At 40.5% G+C, this 20797-nt stretch overlaps 1 protein-coding gene across 11 annotated transcripts in view; it reads left to right on the top strand.

The window, feature by feature from the left end:
- Positions 1–19658, top strand: part of SRPK2 (SRSF protein kinase 2) — a 379930-nt gene extending 360272 nt beyond the window's left edge. For 7 of the 11 annotated variants that reach the window (XM_063927028.1, XM_063927027.1, XM_063927026.1 and 4 more), the window contains 3 exons: positions 6117–6186; positions 11730–11822; positions 18683–19658. In XM_063927028.1, the coding sequence (XP_063783098.1) occupies positions 6117–6186; positions 11730–11822; positions 18683–18867 (348 nt within the window). In that variant the 3' untranslated portion in view covers positions 18868–19658. Of the gene's footprint in view, positions 1–6116; positions 6187–8498; positions 8571–11729; positions 11823–12134; positions 12228–18682 lie in introns of those variants that run through there. The other 4 variants (XM_063927032.1, XM_063927024.1, XM_063927031.1 and 1 more) reach the window with 3 other exon arrangements.
- Positions 19659–20797: the final 1139 nt, after the last annotated feature.

Here is a 20797-nt window from a genome sequence, read left to right as displayed (position 1 = left end):
ACTCAATCGAATATCACACAGACCGATACGTCTAATCATATATACAATCTGAGCAAATGCAAACTTACAGACCAAGAAACAAAAATTCTTCACAAAGGTTTGAAATATGCCCCCACCACATATATGGATGAATTTGAAAAATATGTGGATATACAAAAATTCATCAGAAAAATCACTCTGAAAAAGTATTTCGCAACCCATGGAAAAGAGAAAAGTTGCGTTTCTGAAGCAAACCAAACAACAGAACAAACGCAAGAAGAAGATTCCACAGACACCCCTAAGAAAAGAAAGAAAAAATCCATATTTTACCCCACATACGTTAAGGGCAATTTTGTTGAAACTTTTGCAAAAGTAGTAACGGAAGAAATCAGTCTATTAAAGAAACCAAAAATCAAATTTAATCTAACTAAGGCAGAACGAAAGGTAATAAAAGATTTGAGTAATGACGAAAGTATTGTCATAAAACCTTGTGACAAAGGAGGGGGGAATAGCCATACTGAATCGAGAAGACTACATAGAGGAAATCAACAAACAGCTATCAGATACCAACACCTATCAAAAGTTGAAGACCGACCCATCAAATAGAATAAAAGAAAACTTTCTTAAACTGATCAACAAACACTTACAAACAGGGGGTCTGAAAAAGGACGAATACGACTATGTCAATATTGAACATTCCATTACTCCGACAATATACATTTTACCAAAGATTCACAAAAGTGCCACCAATCCCCCCGGCCGACCAATCATAGCAGGAACAGATAGCCTAACATCTAACTTGTCTTCATTAATTGACTCTATCCTTCAACCATTAGTAACGTAGAACAAGGCCTATCTTAAAGACACAGGAGATGCAATTATGAAACTGGAAAAAGTTGATTGGAAAGAAGGTATGTGCATGGCCTCGGCCGATGTCACATCTTTATACACATGTATTCACCATGATCAAGGTTTACAAGCCATCACTTGGTTTCTGGACAAAACAGAATATGATACAGAAAGAAAGAATTTCATACTAGAAGCTATCCAATTCATTTTGGCAAACAACTATTTTTTCTTCAACGGTGAATTCTTCATACAAAAAACAGGTACCGCTATGGGTACGAAATTTGCTCCGAGCTACGCAAATTTATTTATGAGCTATTGGGAGGAAAAGGAAATATTCAACAGCGTAGCTTGGGGAAACTCCCTCGTAAACTGGTACAGGTACATCGATGACGTTCTCATCATCTGGTCATCCACCGAAGAAGAACTTGCAACTTTTTTTATTCATCTCAACAATAACAATATGAACATTAAATTCACTTTATCAAGCAGCCTAATTGAAATAAATTTTCTTGACGTAACAATTTATTCAGAGAACCAAAAGTTAAACACCAAAATCTATCAAAAACCAACTGATGTCAACACATACATACCAGTGGACAGCCAACATCATGCATTATGGCTCAAAGGAGTTCCTAAAAGTCAATTCCTAAGAATAAAAAGAAATTGTAGCAATGAGGAGACCTCCAAAACCATGATACACCAAATGAAAAATGATTTCCTTGAAAAGGGATACAAAGAAGAAGATCTAGATAAAATCATAGCAAACACAGAACAAGTGAAAAGACAAGACCTGTTCAAATCCAAAACCAAAAAGAACAAAAAGAACAATGAAAAAACCAAATGGGCACTAATTACACAATATGATTCACAACATAGACAAGTGGAAAAAATAATCAAGAGAAACTGGCACTTATTAACCAGGGATCCGATACTACAAAACATCATTCCAGACAAACCTACTTTTATCTACCGAAAATCCAAAAATCTTAAAAATCAATTAGTGAGAAGCGTTCTACCCATGCCTGCAAAAAATATGATACGCACAAAGGGTTTCCACAGATGTGGACTCTGCGCTGGGTGTAAAAACATCAATGATACAACAAGTAAACATACCGACACAAACGTCAATGGAGTAAATTTCAAAATTAAAGATTTCATCACGTGCCATACTTCAAATGTCATATACCTAGTAGAATGCAAATGTGGACTATGCTACATTGGTCGAACTTCAAGACCATTGAAAATAAGAATTGCAGAACATTTAAGAAATATTAAAAAAGGCTTAGAAACACATCATCTATCAAACCACTTCAAATCCAAACATAATTGTTCAACTCAGGACATCAAAAGATTTATGGGATTAAAACATGTGAAATCCACATGGCGAGATAAAAATATAGAAATAAATCTTGCCAAGACAGAAATGAGAATCATTTTTTCTCTAAAAACACTGATTCCATCTGGTCTGAATCAGGACTTTGAACTTAAGTGGTTTTTATAGTATTTTTTATTTCTGTTTAATGCACAATGCACTCTCTTTTCTTGATAAAGTAAAACATAATCCTATTACCAGTCTTTCATTCATAAGGATAAATGTTTATAATCCCATTGATCATCATTTCTAAATAACCTTCTCTTTTTGTATGCAATACATCTGAAAACTACATTTCCCTATATCCCTAGAGTTCATCATCATGAGATCACTTCCTGGGAAACTTCTCCATATATTTAGAACTACAAGATCCATCTTCCCCAGCGGCGATATGACGACTTCCGGTCGCGGCAATGTGAATTCACGGCCACTTCCGGTCGCAACTACAGTGATGTTATCCTTAAGGAGGAACTTGGACTACATTGACCATCATCCCTAGCGCCGACCTTACCACTTCCGGCCCGGACACCTTATCGGCGCTCACTTCCGGTCACGGAGACCGCAACTAACTCAGGATCCTTTAAAAACAGATTGACCAAGTTGAGACAGTATGCCAATACAATCAAGATCTCGTTCATATATAAGTTTGTTTATGTTTGAGAGACAGACAGATTTCAAAAGAACCCGGAACCGGAAGTGACATCATCATCATCAGTGATCACATATAAGGAACTCACATTCTCATACCCTCATGCCTTGAAAAAGAGTTTTTACTCGAAACGTGTTGGCTAAGGAGGCCTTGGTGCAGGTGGACTTTGTGCTCCTCTGAGAAGGTAAGACCCCACTTTAAATTCATTTAAAATTCGACCCAGAGCAAGGAACCGGAACTTTGCTCTCCAAACAGAGGGTCCCCCTATCAGATCTGCACACCTCCCCTGCTCAATGCTGGAATTTTTTACATATTTTTATCATTTTTATTTGCTTGTATAATAAATTCTTTTGCTGGTTTTTATATCGTGTTACCGGTGTGGTTGATGCAAAGATACCATGATATGAGGATCCACATACGTTCCACTGTGAGTAATGGTTCGTCTTATTACATATGATAAAGAAACCGCTATATACATCTACCGTCCTCTCACTGAGTAAGTGAGGTACGCTGTAATTAGCAGCCATATTCATATTGTTTACAACAGAGAAAGAATTATACCTTGATGTGCTTCCACTATTGAGATAAAGAAACTGCTATATGCATTAATTTTCTTCTCACTGAGTAAGTGAGGTACGCTGTGGTTGGACATCATATTCACACTTTTTCATATGAAAGATTGAATGTGCTATATAAAAGATACCTTGATGTGCTTCTACTTATTCCTCACTGTGTAAGTGAGGTACGCACATATTCCACCGCCGTCATCATATAGATCTCATAACCTAAAAATTACTCCAAAAATAGTCTCCAGAATTTATTCACGTTTTGTATAAGCTGAAAAGTGTCACCTTAAATTTATACACAAAGAACATCAATCAAAAACAACTCCACACATGTGTTTTCCCTTCATTTTTTTCCATGTGTCTCATATCCATGTGAACATACCCTAAGATCCAGAGAAGGAGCCACATCTGGGAAGAAAACCCCCCAGCTATAGAGATAAGTATACCTCTGGGTTCCTCTTTCCACCATTTTTTTCATCCTCACAGACACAGTAGCGCCATCTTCTTCACAACTTCCATATTTTTCACTAGAATCATTTTTGACTAAATTGGGATAAGTCAAATCGTGAAGGAAAGAGGCTGCCACCGTGTCAATTGAAGCGCCAGTAATACTCCAAAACAAACCATTTTCCTGTAATTCAGACTATGCTGAAGGCCCGCAAACCGGCCTCCGCCCGGATTTATTACAGAGCGTGATATTCTTACTTCACCTGGTGTGGTGATAAGAATTAAGACGCCCATAGATTCAGAATTTCCAGAATTCTAGCTTTTCTGCAAAGAGACCTGGACTTAGGTCTTCACCTGGCCTCCTTCAAGGTTCATATTTTTGCCTTGTCGGCGTGGTTTCAGTGCAAAATTGCCTCTTTTCCTGATGTACATACGTTAATTCAAGGTGTTCTACATATTCAGCCTCCCTATGTCCCCCCTGTTGCTCCATGGGACTTGTCTATTGTGTTGAAAGCCCTACAAGAGTCTCCATTCGAACTTCTTGAATCAGTGTTCCTCAAATGGCTCACAGCCAAGGTCCTGTTCTTGCTGGCTATTGGCTCTGCAAGTAGGGTATTAGACTTAGGCGCTTTGTCCTGTCATCCTCCCTTTTAGATTTTTCATCGTGGCAGGGCGGTTCTCCAAACTCGACCTCGTTATTTATCTGGGGTGGTGTCATTATTTCACCTTAACCAAGAGATTGTTTTCCCGGCCTTTATCTCTTCAGACTTGTCTGCTAAAGAACGTTCTTTAGATGTGGTTAGTTAATCTGATGCCCTCTTTGTCCTGTTTGGTTTCCACAAACGTGGCTGGCCTACAGATAAGCAAACCTTGACCAGATGGATTAGATTGGTGATTGCACATGCTTATGCACAGGCAGCTGTTGCTGCTATTAAGGCCCATTCCACTCGGTCTGTTAGACCTTCTTGGGCGGCCTGGCATGGCGCATCTCCAGAACAATTGTGCAAGGCGGCTACGTAGTCCTCAGTGAAAACGTTTCTTAGGTTCTATGCCTTTGATACCTTCGCCTCCCAGGATGCTTTCTTTGGACGCCGGATTCTCATATCCGCTAAGGCGTGTCCCCTCCCTTGAGGAACTGCTTTGGGACATCCCTGATGTTTCTCTGTGGAAACCAATGTAACCTGCTGCAGAAAGTAAGAGTTATGGTAGACTTACCGTTGTTAACCCTTTTTCTGCAAGATACATTGGGTTCCACAGGGCACCCACTCTGACGCACCTAGCTTCTTTGCGTTTGTATGGCATTAGCCACTGATACCCTCTCCTGTCGTGAGAATGTGTTTTTATGTGACTAGCATCTGCCTTCTCTCTTGCCTGCTTCCTGCATTGAACTGGTTAACAAAACTGAGCTTACAGTGCCTGGAGTCGGGGTTATAGATGAGGCCCCAATGCATCCTGGGACAGCTAAAGCTTTGCCGGTTGGTGCCTGGATCTAGATCCATCTCTACACCCCCGATGTTTCTCTGTGGAATCCAATGTACCTCGCAGAAAAGGAGTTAACAATGGTAAGTTTACCATAACTCTTACTTTGTCAGGTCCACAAGACAGAGCAGTGTGATTACAATACTCATGGTAGAGTCCCTGCAATTTGGATGCCATGGTAGAAACCTGTACTTGGCTATAACAACAGCTCAGTTGAATCTCTTGAAGACAGTTTTGCTCCTTTTCTGTAGCCACCTGAATTGTTGTTTGTTTTTTTAATTATCTTTCCCTACCATTAATGGGGGTACAGACGGAGCGATAATCTAAGCAATCTGACTAGATTGCTTAGATTTTAAGCATGATCGCTCTGTGTGTACCCACCACAGCGATAGCGATGCGCAGCCCCACGCAGCGCTATCGCTGGTGCTAGATTGGCCTGCATGCAGGCTCAATCTAGCAGGTCGCTCATTTCACTCGCTGGGTGAAATGAACGCCCCCCCGTCCTCCCCCCGCACGCTCAGCACACATCGCGCTGTGCTGAGCTGGGGGAGAGATGTGTGCTGAGCGGTTCACTCAGCACACATCTCTCCCCAGATCTGCGCGTGAATACAGGCCTTAACTCTTCCTAAAGACCTATACAGATGTACAGGCCAGTTTGTCTACTTAAACTTAGTATACATCTACAGTATCTATCTATCTATCTATCTATCTAATCAGTGTTTGTTGTGCTGTGACCATTCAATCATCCTCATCCACTTTATCTTTCTCCATTCAGGCATTTGAATTAGCAACTGGTGATTATTTGTTTGAACCTCATTCTGGGGAGGACTATTCCAGAGATGAAGGTATGTACTCCACTCACTGGGAAGTTATGGCCAGGAATTCTCTGCATATAACTTTATGTGCACTGGTGATGGGAGTTATTTGCTTCTCGCTAGAACTGATCTGTCACTATTCTTTCTTGCTCTACAAATTGGAGCCACAGTCCTGATTTCAGTAATTGTGTAGTATAGTTTTAACTGTTGGGAGTGAAAAGTTCAGTTTTGCTGACTTTTTGAAGGCTTTTCATGCGAGCATTGACATTTGTATAGTGTAATTGTTGTAGGTGGATTGACTTCATAGGTGATGAAATGACTGCTTGTTGGCTTCTTCACTAGTCTAGTTTCCTTGACAAAGTTTGTGAAAAGCAGTGATGTTAATCGGTAGTTGTCTGATAATCACATTGTTGTCTAAGCCTCTCTATATGTTTTCCAGTTACAGATTATTCTTTTTACAGTTGACAGGGACTGTACAGACAGTTTGTTATGCTCTCATGACACTTCTAACTAATACAGCAGTAGGATTTAGGTGAGATTGTCACCTAAATTTAGCAGGAAGAATTAAACACCCACTAGACGTTGTTGTAGAAATTGACAAAATAAGATCAAGTCATCACATTATTAGACATGAATGCTGAAACTATTATCTAGAGCAGGGGTGGGGAACCTTTATTTCTACCAAGGGCCATTTGGATTTTTATAAAATCCTTCGGGGACCATACAGAAATTACCAACTTTAAAAATTAGCCTGCCCCCAATAGTTATGCCCCAGTACATATGCCCCCAGTCAGTAGTTATGCCCCCTGGTAGCGCTGCTTACACACACAATAAAACACACACAACACTCACCAGCCTTGCTCCTGCTTTCGGAGCACACTGCCCTCCGCCTGGTCGCCCGCTCCTCGGAACTATGGGAGAGACGTCATGACGTCTCTCCCATAGCGCACAGCTTCACACTGCCTGGCCGGAAGAAGGAGCTCAGGAGTGTGTTCCTGCCTCCGGCTGCCGATGAGGGGAAGGAGCCAGGCGCCCGCTGGTAACACAAGCTCAGCGGGCGCCCGGCATCTTCCTTCTGCAGGCCTTATGCGGACCACGGGCCGGACGTTCCCCACTCCTGATCTAGAGCATTGGTTGCTTTCTTTTCCCCTGGATACTCCGTGTCAGCATATTTGCATAATTTGTAACCCAAACATGTGCACAGCGCAATAAATGTTCTATAAACATTTAAGGAGTGACCACTTCATAGGTACTTCTGTGAGGGTGGAGGTGCTGACTATTGGTCCCCTGGTGGGGTGTGACATTTCATGGGACCTCAGATGTGGAGAGTCTGTTTCTTTGGGGAAGGAGAGATTTTCATGCCTGGCAAGCCACTGAGAACTGGGAGGGAATGCAGCTCCCTTCTGGACTTCAGACTTGCGCTAGACACATGGCTCTAGCTCATTATTTCATAGATTTTAAAAAAATTCAAAGAGAAGATCGCTTAGCCTCTGAAACTTGGAGGGGGAAGGGGGCTGCCAAATCCTGCCCTACACCCTCCAGCCAAAACTGAATTATTATTTTTTGTGTTGAGAATCGCTAATCTAGAGAAACATTATTTGATTATACTGGATGTGTATTATTTGTAATCTTTTACTGCAGTTGTTTTCCTCAATTTTCTAATAGAATGTAATTGGCGCAAATTGTCAGATCGAACAGTTTGATATTTCCACTGTATTTGGAAGCATCAGAAGGATATGTAATTGGTAATACATTGCTATACTAGTGTTTTCCTCCAGAAATGATCAAAACTATTCCATTATTTTCTATCTTACAAATAAAAATAAGTGTTGTAGAAAAGGTTACAATATGTACACGTTCCAGGTTTTTGTATCATCCCAACAGTGAGAAAAGCAATTAGATTTATAATATGTTTGATACTGTCATGCTCTGATGGTACTAAATTGTACACATGTGTCCTCATACATCTAGCCTCAATATGCCATGCACCCCGAGATGCCTGGCGTCACATTCGCAACGCTATGTGAATAACACGCACAAGCTGTTAAAATAATACGTGGCACGCCTAGATACTGTGTGCGACTGCAGCTGTATCTACATACAAAATGCTATGTTACAGTGTTTTGGGTGGTGGGGATGCACAAAAAGACGCCTGGCGTTAGTAAACGCAGTCATGACTAGAAGGGCTGTTTAATGTGACTGCAGCAACAATGTAAGTGGACACATCTGTACATGTTTACATTTATTGCTAATCTGCAAAAAATTATAGTTAGGAAAGCTACATGTTATGTATATCTTAAATGTAATTATTTCAATGTGTTTTATTCCTTCTCATAATAAAGAGTGAAGTGGATGGAAATTGTTCAGCAAGCTCATTTTATTTCATAATGTCACTCAGACGACATTAAATCCTTGTAAGACTTGCATTTGTTTGAAAGGTGCTGCCTGAAATACAGTAGTATGTAGTTACAAGAACCAATTAAGCAGCTTGTTTCTAGGTGTGATTTGCTATTGTCCATCATTAGGTGCAGACAGCCTATTAAATAAGGTTGTTAGCTTGCCGGTCCACATAGTACTGTTACCCAAATTCACGCCAGTAGTTTTATAGTAGTGGCCTAAATAGCTACAAAAAATATATATATCTACGTAATGTGCTTTTCCTGACATCCTTCATGTTTGGGAATCCTTTTTTTATAATGTCTCTTGGACAACAGCTATCTGAATGAATAGAAATCACTATTTATTGTACACCTACAGTGTTTTAATAGATTTCAGATTGTTACAGTTGCATGAAGCTGCATACATCATGGATGCTAGCTTGAAATATGTGTCTATATACACATTCCTAATGACATGTATTTTTAGTATCTAAATTACTCTTTAAAAGTTGCCTTTAATTGCAGTTATTGTCACCTTTATGAATTTGGTGAAAAACATCTCTCTGGTCCAAAATGAAGACGGTTAGTTGCTTCTAGCACTCCTATATCTCCCAACTGTCCTGAATCCAGCGGGACAGTCTCTCTAATTGGACACTGTCTCTCTATCCCACCCGCAGGGCACAGTGTCCCGCGGGCGGGGTGCACATCTGCAAAGCAGTTGATGATCACTGAATGCGCATGGCATCTATCAGTGCAGGGAGGGTTAGCTGGGGGCTGGCCAACTGCTCAGAGAGCTATGACCACGCCCCTGAAATAATAAAAATGGGGGTCGTGGTACTAGGCCCTCTGCCCGAGGCCCCACCCACTCCTACAGAGGCCCCACTCTGCTTATCCCGAATCCATAAAGTGAAAAGTTGGGAAGTATGCACTCCAAACCAAAACATTTCCACTACTGGTTGAGAAGTAAACTCTTTAAATTAAATGAACATAAAAACATTTAAAATATGTATGTAGAAAAGTCAGTCCAGATTAATTTAAATAATGGTTAAGAATATAAATTAAAAATAGATGACAGAATATACAAATAGAACTTTTTGCAGGAGTGTTCTATTGAGGCAAACAGTTATGCAGTTCATCCGGAAAGTATTCACAGCGCTTCACTTTTTCTGCATTTTATTATGTTACAGCCTTATTCCAAAATGGAATAAATTAATTTGTTTCCCTCAAAATTCTACGCACACTACCCCTTAATGACAATGTGAAAAAAAAAAAATTCTTTAGATTTTTGCAAATTTATTAAAAATAAAAAGCTAAGAAATTACATGTACATAAGTATTCACAGCCTTTGCAATTAAGCTCAAAATTGAGCTCAGGTGCATCCTGTTTCCACTGATCATACTTGAGATGTTCCTATAGCTTAATTGGTGTCCACCTGTGGTAAATTCAGTTGATTAAACATGATTTGGAATTGCGCACACCTGTCTATATAAGGTCTCAAACTTGACAGTGCATGTCTCAGCACAAACCAAGCATGAAGTAAAAGGAATTGTCTGTAGACCTCAGAGACGGGATTGTCTCGAGGCACAAATCTGGGGAAGGGTACAGAAAAATATCTGCTGCTTTGAAGGTCCAAATGAGCACAGTGGCCTCCATCATCCGGGAATGGAAGAAGTTCGGAACCAACAGGACTCTTCCTAGAGCTGGCCGGCAGTCTAAACTGAGCGATGGGGGGAGAAGGACCCTAGTCAGGGAGGTGACCAAGAACCCAATGGTCACTCTGTCAGAGCTACAGCAGTCTTCTGTGGAGAGAGGAGAACCTTCCAGAAAGACAACCATCTCTGCAGCAATCCACCAATAAGGCCTGTATGGTAGAGTGGCCAGATGGAAGCCAGTGGCAGCCCGCCTGGAGTTTGTCAAAATGCACCTGAAGGACTCTCAGGCCATGAGAAACAAAATTCTCTGGTTTGATGAGACAAAGATTGAACTCTTTGACGTGAATGCCAGGCGTCATGTTTGGAGGAAACCAGGCACCGCTCATCACCAGGCCAATACCATCCCTACAGTGAAGCATGGTGGCGGCAGCATCATGCTTTGGGGATGGTTTTCAGCAGCAGGAACTGGGAGACCAGTCAGGATAGAGGTAAAGATGAATACAGCAATGTACAGAGACATCCTGGATGAAAACCTGCTCCAGAGCACTCTTGACCTCAGACTGGGGCGACAGTTCATCTTTCAGCAGGACAACGACCCTAAGCACACAGCCAAGATATCAAAGGAATGGCTTCAGGACAACTCTGTGAATGTCCATGAGTGGCCCAGACTCTAATCCGATTGAACATCTCTGGAGAGATCTGAAAATAGCTGTGCACCGACGCTTCCCATCCAACCTGATGGAGCTTGAGAGGTGCTGCAAAGAGGAATGGGCGAAACTGCCCAAAGATAGGTGTTTGAAGCTTCTGGCATCATATTTAAAAAGACTTGAGGCTGTAATTGCTACCAAAGGTGCATCAACAAAGTATTGCGCAAAGACCGTGAATACTTATGCACATGTGATTTCTTAGTTTTTTATTTTTAATAAATTTGCAAAAATCTAAATAAAATTTTTTTTCACGTTGTCATTATGGGGTATTATGTGTAGAATTTTGAGGGGGAAAAAAATAATGTATTCCATTTTGGAATAAGGCTGTAACATAACAAAATGTGGAAAAAAGTGAAGTGCTGTGAATACTTTCCGGATGCACTGTATATGACCAGGTGATTATAGTGTAGATGTGTTCTGGTAGTGGAGAGTGGGGTGATTAAAATTAAATAATATCCTAGAATATGCAAATCACTCCTATATATGAGGCTCGCCTCATGCTATTAACTTTTAAGGCTGGGTTGTTATGGAACGTATTAAAGGACTAATTTTCCCGAACTGGCATACCAAGGCTTTTCTGTTTTCTGTCTGTGAACCTATCCATTCCCATGCTTTATTGCTTGGTTGAGTTATTCTGCAACATGAGCCCTGGTCATAAACTTTACTAATTGAGTCACTGTTGTGCTGACCCTCTTCTGCATGGGTTTGCCCCCTTAATTGGTTTTAATTTTATTTTATTTTTTTATTTTGTAATTAATTCTGTTTCCCTCCCTTTCTTTTCTTATCTCATTCTGTTCTTTCTCGCTCCTTCACTCCTCTTTTTCTCTCCTTCATAGACCATATAGCACACATCATTGAGCTTCTAGGCAATATCCCAAGACACTTTGCTCTGTCTGGAAAATATTCTCGGGAATTCTTCAATCGCAGAGGTAGTACCTCTTCCTTACAGAAGGCGTTGTGATGCAGACAGAATGAAAACCATTGCTGCTGTTCTATTTGGCTTAAATTTTCTACAATCTAGATTTTAAACAAGCTTTGCTTCACAGAGCTGATACCACTGTGGAACTGCAGACATTTTGCACACTACATTCACATTGGGTTTGATTTCCTGTGCCCTCAAAGCTTCTGGTATGACAGCATGCAGATTGATTCTGTCTGTGCCGGGCCTGATTCATAAATATGTAAAATGTACTGATTAAGTTGTATGTTTCTGTTTTGCTGGCAATGTTCTTCAAACACAGATCACATAGCATTGATCACTGAACTGCTGGGAAAAATCCCTCGAAAATTTGCTATGTTGGGAAAATATTCCAAGGATTTTTTCACCAAAAAAGGTAACTGTGTTTTTGCACCACAGAACAATGCTTATTTGAATGTATCGAGAGCCAAATGGTAATGCACTTAAAGATTTCATAAAGTTGAATTAAAATTTGAATCCCATTAACATTATGTGCAGTATTGTGGTGCGCATGTTCTTTATTAATGAACCTGACATGTTTGTGTGCATGATGTATCCATATGCTCTGCAACAGATTGGAAAACAGAAACACATGCAAAAAATATTAAGCAAAAAAAGAAAAGTGTCGGTACGCATTATGCATTATGCATTATCATTTAGCTGCTTAAAGGCTGCATGATACGATATCTCAGGATGTGTACACAGCACCCAGGACTGATTACACTGGTTAACAACAATTTTGTCCCAAGTGTTTTGATGGGTGTTCAAAGTATATATTTTTTGTGCTGAATCCAAATTAGCAATTCTACATTTCCTATCAGACTTGGTTTTCTCGTAGGGCCATGTGTATTTTCCCAAGTTATAATAATCGTGTGATAATTTATAAAATATTAAGCAGAATTGATAGTGCTTTTAGAAAAGGTTCAGTCCCGTCTTGGTCCCCGGGGAGTGTAGCAGCTCCAGGAACCAGAGACCTCCAGGTGGAGGGTCCAGCTTCCCTTTTGGAGTTGGTGTTCAGTAACCTCAACAAACTTCTAGACGGCACAAGATGGCTTCTAACATATTTGGCTTTTCAGATGGTGAACCAGTGCCTGCATTTTGTGCTGTTGAAACTGGCATTCCAAAAAGTGAAGCTTATGGAGACTCCAAAGATGCTCTTGCACACAGAATGTATACACAGGGGAAGTACATTGATGCTATAGATCAGAGGTTCTCAAACTCGGTCCTCGGGGGGCACACACAGTGCATGTTTTGCAGGTAACCCAGCAGGTGCACAGGTGTATTAATTACTCACTGACACATTTTAAAAGGTCCACAGGTGGAGCTAATTATTTCACTTGCGATTCTGTGAGGAGACCTGCAAAACATGCACTGTGTGTGCCCCCGAGGACCGAGTTTGAGAACCTCTGCTATAGATCATATGGTTGAAGCAGATGTGCCTGAAACAGTGGATTCTGGAAAGCCTCCCTCGCTGCTGCAAACCCTGAGGACACTCCTCCTGCGGTACCCAGCAGACTAAACATTCCAAAAGGAAAATCCAGTCTGAACTTGGGCTAAACAAATCGCTCCACTACTCCAGCATTTTCTTACGTTTGACTGTGCAAGATTCCTTGTTTCAAAGCACTGTCTTTTTTTTTTTTTTTTTTTTTTGCATTTTTTAACTCCGTGTTTTTCTGAATCTACTGGAAGACGCTCGTTTTCTTTCTTTATTCTAGTATACTTTTTTTTTTTTTGTTAAATATAATAAAGGATGCTTAAGTGGAATATCTGTTGAGATCTGAAGGTCATTGCACTTATGCTATAGCTGCAGCAAGGTTACACCAAGTACTGGGGGGATCCTGAGATGGATTAGTACCATGGAGTATAGATCGGGTCCATTGGAGCCTGGCACCTTAAGAAATGTTCAGTGTGTGCTGGCTCCTCCTCTCTATGCCCCTCCACCAGACTGAGTTTAGAAAAATATGCCCAAGGAGTCGGGTGCATTCTCTGGAGCTCTAGAGTGTTTTCTTCAAAGTTTTTTTGTTAGTTTGTTGTTTTCAGGCTGTACTGGCTGGCACCAGTCTGCCTGCGTCATGGGACTTAGGGGGGTGGACCGAATCAACCTCTTGTAGGGTTAATGGTTCGCATCCCCGCTGACAGGATAATAGCTCCTGAGATGCTGTTTCACATGCCCCCAGGGTGTACGCACATGCCGACAGCATGCCGCCACGCCTAACAGATGCTGAAGACGTGGTGTGGTGAGTACAGACACCGGGGTCCCGGTTAGCGCCTGTTAGAAAATCGTCATTAGCAGCCAATTAACTCAATTCTAATGCTCTTAAAGTGATTAGTGACCTTCATTAGGACATACAAAGAGATAAATCGTAGGTTTTATGGGTCATTTCAGCAGGGAATCTAAAGCAAAAAAAGAGAAAACACTAACATGAGTAAAAGTTTGGGCGCAGTGGGCCTGAGAGGCCACCCTGGACAAACCTACATATTTCTGCAAAATATCCACAACCTTTGTAATTTTCATTAATACAATGAGTAAAATAAACAATAGATGAAAATAAAAGGAAAAACAAACCTTCAAAAGTCGGAGGAGTTTGGGCGCAGTGTGCCTGAGAGGCCAGGAGGGTCACTACTGCACTCCACACAGGCGGCGGGAAAACTGACTAGGGGTTTTCAAACATCACTTAAAGATAGGAAGGTACTAGAAGGGACGGGCCCCTGCGCCCCCTTGGAGCGGAGAGGGGAGCGAGAACAGCTTTGCAGCGCCTGTCAGGCCAGCTGTGCCTGACTGAGGGTTAAAGTGCCAATGGACCTGATCTTATACCCCATTGTACTAATCCATCCCAGTATCCCCCTACAGCCTACGAGAAAAGGAATTGCCGGTAGGTATTAAACTCCTATTTTTATGTGAGTGGGAAGTAGGGACTAGCAAAACCACTACTTTTAGAAGGACTGAACAAAAATGTACCTCATTTGTTCCAAGCAAGGAAAATGTTGTGAACAGGTCACTTGTTGACCATGATAAGTGCACCTTTGTTAAACCAATGGATAAAACGCAAACCTGATTCATATAATAAAGAAACACGATTAAAGAAGGTATTTTTGCAGGCCTTCAGATCAGAGACTTGTCAAGATTTGAAATGTGTAGGAGAGATGAATAAAGTTGAGAAACATGTGTGGCAGAGTTTCAAAAGTGTCTGCTCAAACTTTTTGGTGAATCACAAGGCTGAAAACTATTCTGAAATACTGCGTGACCCTCTTATGTCTTACAAAGCAATGGGTCATTAAAAGTTAATTTCTTCGACTCTCATTTCAATATATTTCCAGAAAACATGGGTGCTGTGAGTGACAAACATAATGAGTGTTTTCATCAGGACATTTCTAAAATGGAAATGTGTAACTCATGGCAAGTGGAACCACGATTTGCTGGCTGACAACTGCTGGACGTTCCTAGGCAAAGTACAGCAGAAAATAAAACAAAGCTACTTTTTAAACTACAAATTGGTGGTTTTTTTTTATCCCATTGTATATGGGAGTAAAAAAAAAATGTTTTTATTAGTATGTAAATATGTGGGATTTCAAAAAAAATTGCATGCTACTCAAAAACCTTATCTGATAGCGAAATGTCATATGCATTTGAATTCAGTACAAACAATTCTATAAGAATCTGTATTCCAAAAGCAGGTTAATCGGATGATTTTAATATAACCTTCCGGACGATATTTGTCAATAATGAAGAATTAATATTGTGCACATTTTTGGATTTCTGATCATCTTATTGCCGAGCTGTAGGGCACATAAACATTCATGTCTGAGCACTAAATCACTAATGTACAGTATACACTAGAAATCAGATGATCTTAAAATTGTTTCATCACTGAGAAAATCATAATGCTGATGCAATTGTGAGTGAAATTGTTCAGGTGTGTATTTAGCTAAAAACAGGATAAATGAACTGCTAAATAAGCGCCTCAGCAGAGGATGTGTAAAAATAATGATAATAATACTAATAATAATTTCTGAACTACTGCGCTAGCCAGATAACTATATGTGTTATAGTGTGTGGAAATAAACAAGAAAAAGAGAGATGGCTGCGCTGGATTTCAGAAATAAATATTAGTAACAGTAGAGAGAGCCAACGTAACAATAAATAATATCGTATTTTATTTAAAAGACTGTGGGATGATGCATTTAAAACAAATGATAAACATGAAGGAAATTGCTCAGTTCATTATCTCACAATAACGGCACAATTGAAATATGTGTAATGGGACAACTGTATTGTGAATGCTGAAGTCCGTATTCCGTGACAAAGATGATTACTGTTCTGAATACACGGTAGTAATGAAAAGAAAAGCAGTTGTGACACTCCAGTATTAGATCACGTATATGTAGCCAGTAGATCAATCAGTGAAATACCTCTCACGTGGGCTGGTCCATTTACCGGGCGTCCCCGGTCAGGTATCCTGCGTTGCCCACTACCGCTAAGCAGCGGAGAGGAGACGGGTTGCTGTGAAGGATCGACTGGCCTGTGTTGCACGGATAGCAGCGGCAGTTGAAAAGCTGAAGTGAGTCAGGAAGGATGCCGTGAAAGAGCCCTGAACTCCGTACCGTATGTAGAACACCTGAGCAGGGTGTATGAAGCGGCGAGTCTTAGAGAGTCCTGAACTCCGTGCCGTGTGTGAGACACCTGAGCAAGGTGTAAGAAGAGGACCCGCCTCTTCTTACACCTTGCTCAGGTGTCTCACACACGGCACGGAGTTCAGGACTCTCTAAGACTCGCCGCTTCATACACCCTGCTCAGGTGTTCTACATACGGTACGGAGTTCAGGACTCTTTCACGGCAGCCTTCCTGACTCACTTCAGCTTTTCAACTGCCGCTGCTATCCGTGCAACACAGGCCAGTCGATCCTTCACAGCAACCCGTCTCCTCTCCGCTGCTTAGCGGTAGTGGGCAACGCAGGATGCCTGACCGGGGACACCCGGTAAATGGACCAGCCCACGTGAGAGGTATTTCACTGATTGATCTACTGGCTACATATACGTGATCTAATACTGGAGTGTCACAACTGCTTTTCTTTTCATTACTACCGTGTATTCAGAACAGTAATCATCTTTGTCACGGAATACGGACTTCAGCATTCACTATACAGTTGTCCCATTACACATATTTCAATTGTGCCGTTATTGTGAGATAATGAACTGAGCAATTTCCTTCATGTTTATCATTTGTTTTAAATGCATCATCCCACAGTCTTTTAAATAAAATACAATATTATTTATTGTTACGTTGGCTCTCTCTACTGTTACTAATATTTATTTCTGAAATCCAGCGCAGCCATCTCTCTTTTTCTTGTGTAATTAGCTAAGGCCAGTAGTCATGCGTACAGTCGTCAGTAAAAACTATTTGGGATTTGGTTTTAACTACAGTGTTAAGTTGAACTTGTAAGTTAACAGATACTAATTTACTGTAAGTGGTGCCACTATTAAGATGCACTTCCTAAGTGCTCATATAGGTACTACAACCTAATTTCTTCCTCTTAATTATGGAAAAATCAACATTCTAGACGTGAATTGCAATGACAGGATTTGCTGTTTGGGCAATGAGCAAGCTGAATGTGGGCTGATGACCTTCTAGCAATAGGAAGATACCAGTGACACATGTTGCAATCACTTTTCATATAAGATGGAGGACACTGAAAGTGAATATATTGAGCAGGCAGAGTCAAAAAGATAGTGATGATGGGGGTAATTCAGACCGGATCGCTCGCTAGAGTTTTTTGTAGCGCTGCGATCAGGTCAGAACAGGTCACCGCAGTGCGCAGGCGCGTTGCATGGGGGTACAAAGCGGATCGTTGCTGTGCGATGGGTTTAACAAAGAATCCATTCACACAGCCGATCGGAAGGAGATTGACAGGAAGAAGGCGCTTGTGGGTGGCAACTGACCGTTTTCAGAGTTGTTGGAAAAACGCAGGCGTGTTCAAGCATTTGCAGGGCGTGTGTCTGACGTCAATTCTAGCCCCGGAAAGGCTGAAGTGATCGCAGCGGCTGAGTAAGTTCTGGGCAACTCAGAAACTGCACAAAGTTTTTTGTACCGCTCGGCTGCACATGCGATCGCACACTTGCACAACTAAAATACACTCCCTGGTGGGCGGCGACTATGCGGACGCAGGACTGCAAAAAAAAAAAAAGCTATCGAGCGATCAGGTCTGAATTACCCCCGATGTTCCCAGCCACATGAGCAAAGAGGGGATGTTGGGTCTACAGTAATAAAGTCAACAGTCAAAGAGGCCATGTTACAATGTAGGAGGAGCAGATTAAAAGGTGCAAAGAGATTTAGGGCCTAATTCAGACCTGATAGGAGCAGCAAATTTGTTCTCTAATGAGCAAAACCATGTGCACTGCAGGTGGGGCAGATTTAACATGTGCAGAGAGAGTTAGATTTGGGTGGGATGTGTTCAAACTGAAATCTAAATTGCAGTGTAAAAATAAAGTAGCCAGTATTTACCCTGCATAGAAACATTATAACCCACCAATGGTTTGTCCATTAGAAAAAAAATGGGCTGCTGCGATCAGGTCTGAATTAGGCCCTAACATTTATGAGGGGCGTGTCTAAATTAAAATCTTAATAAAGCTGTCCAGTATGTTTGGGTTACATTCAAACACAGCCAATATTTACCCTGCATGCCAAAAAATTAACAGACTTGTACTCTTTATATTGCACCATGGTTTGATCCAGAAACAGTATACAGTTGTATAAATGTTTTGGCCCTTTCCTATATAATCTCAAAATAGCGACTGTCACTACATGTTTATTTATTATGACTTTTCTCTGTGTAGGAGAGCTTCGACACATCACTAAACTGAAGCCTTGGAGTCTGTTTGACGTTCTGGTCGAGAAGTATGGGTGGCCTCATGAAGACGCCGCCCAGTTTACAGATTTTCTCACTCCCATGCTGGAAATGGTTCCAGAGAAACGTGCATCTGCTGGCGAGTGCCTGAGACATCCGTGGTTAAGTTCTTAGAAAATGTTTTGGTCTTATGAGTTTTCTCCATTCTTTCGGACCTAAACACTGACTCTCACAATATCTGTAAAAGGATTACGAGTGATCGGGCTGTAGCCTCAGACTTTTCTTTTTTGAAGTACTGTACTTTGTTTCTGTTTTGTTTTCCTTTGCTTGGTGTGCGCTGTGGTCATTGGAAGGGATAGCCTTTGTGTCTTCAGCTTTAAGCTTTACTGACCCACTTTTTCTGGGGATTGGGACAGTGGGAGGGAAAAAGGAAAAATGTAAACAAAACAAAACAAAAAAGCTTAATCTGGTCTTGTTTTTCATGTTACGTGGCATTCAGATGTCCAATTTTTGAACAAGGAGTACATTTTTTTTTCATGTGTCTGCCGGATTTTGTAACTATTTATGAAGCTAAGTTTTAGCAGATGTTGGGTAAATATAAGTTTTGAAATGAATAACAGTCCTAAAATATTGGCACTGTAAAATTTTTACCTTAACCGAGGGTTAATCATTCTTGTACTATACTGTATGTATATTCACTTTGTAAATGTTTATTTTCATTAATACCCTTTTAGTGATGGAGAGGGATACAGTATGGTATTTGCCTATCTAGCACTGAAGAGATTACTTACAGGAAAGGGGATTTCAATTCCAAAGCAGATGTATCTTCTAAACTTAATTTTAATTTTGAGCTTTCTGCATGTAATGAACCTCAGCTGGTGGCAGAAGGTGTGTAAACATTTTCTGGGTGTTGGTAAATAAAGCTGCTCTACTTTCTTTTTTTTTTTTTTTTTTTTTTTTTTTTTTTTTTTAAAGCAATTACCCCAAATGGCACTTTAGGGGAAGTTCAATTCATTGCAGTTTAACCCAATGTATGCACATTACAGAACCCATATTATAATATGTTATAGTAGGTTTTAAAACTGCTGCAGTGAAATTTCATCTTTGCAGGTGAGGCCAAGCCCACGTACTTTTAGCTACCTCCTGTCTGCACACTTACAACAGACCATTCACATTGTACAGTATGTCTCTCCTCTTTGTCTATGGAATAAAGCACAGGAGTTTATAGAGACTTGTGTGGAATAAAATTTAGATAAGAGAGCCATTGTTTTATCTGTTAAAGCTTTATCCAGATGTATGTGTAATAGAAACCTATCGCATGTCATTTTCTTGAGGAGAGGTGTCGGGGATTTTTTTTGTACTACGTAAGTCTGCAAAAAATATAAATGGATGTCCGATTGAGCAGAGGCTGAAGAGCTGGTGTAGGTAATATGGTATTTAGAATAATAACATATTGCACAACAGAATATCTGGCTGGGATCTATTAACCCAGGGTAAGTAAAGGTTTCAGCAACCATTTTTCACCTTTATTGTGGCAAATGTATACAATAGTAAGCATCTGTCAGACAGCATATTAATGTTGCAGTTGTTATACAAAATAAATGCCACTTGGGGGGGTGTGTGTGTGTTGGGGGGGAGGGGGAAGGGTGTATATGATGTCCAATGCAACATTTATTATATTTTTGCACATAGGCAAAATAACTTATAAATATTTTAAAACCAACATTATGCTTCAGTATGTAGTACTGTGGGCTTAGTAGCTCTCATTTGGTGTAATATTCTGAGCGTTAAATAGCCCATTTCACAATTGCTTAGTTGTACATATAATTCAGCATTATTTTTTTTAAAGAAATGCACTGGTTACATGTATTTTGGATAAACTAGCAATTCATTTTCCCTTAAAACATTCAGTTTGTTCAAGTGCTCCCCTTAGAAATATTTAAAAAATCGTTATAGGTGATGCAGATTTTAGAATGTAAGCAGAGATCTGTTTAACCTTCTTTTAGAAGTTTGTTGACTGAATGTAAATTTATTTCTGGTTTTACAAATTATGGTGCCACTTGTTTTCTCGACTTACCCATTGCGGTTTAATCACAAGCCTTTG

This window comes from Pseudophryne corroboree, chromosome 6, assembly GCF_028390025.1.
Source record: "Pseudophryne corroboree isolate aPseCor3 chromosome 6, aPseCor3.hap2, whole genome shotgun sequence".
In the NCBI taxonomy this organism is placed as follows: domain Eukaryota; kingdom Metazoa; phylum Chordata; class Amphibia; order Anura; family Myobatrachidae; genus Pseudophryne; species Pseudophryne corroboree.
The sequence above is the reverse complement of the archived record's forward strand: the minus strand, read 5'-3'. Positions and strand labels throughout refer to the sequence as shown.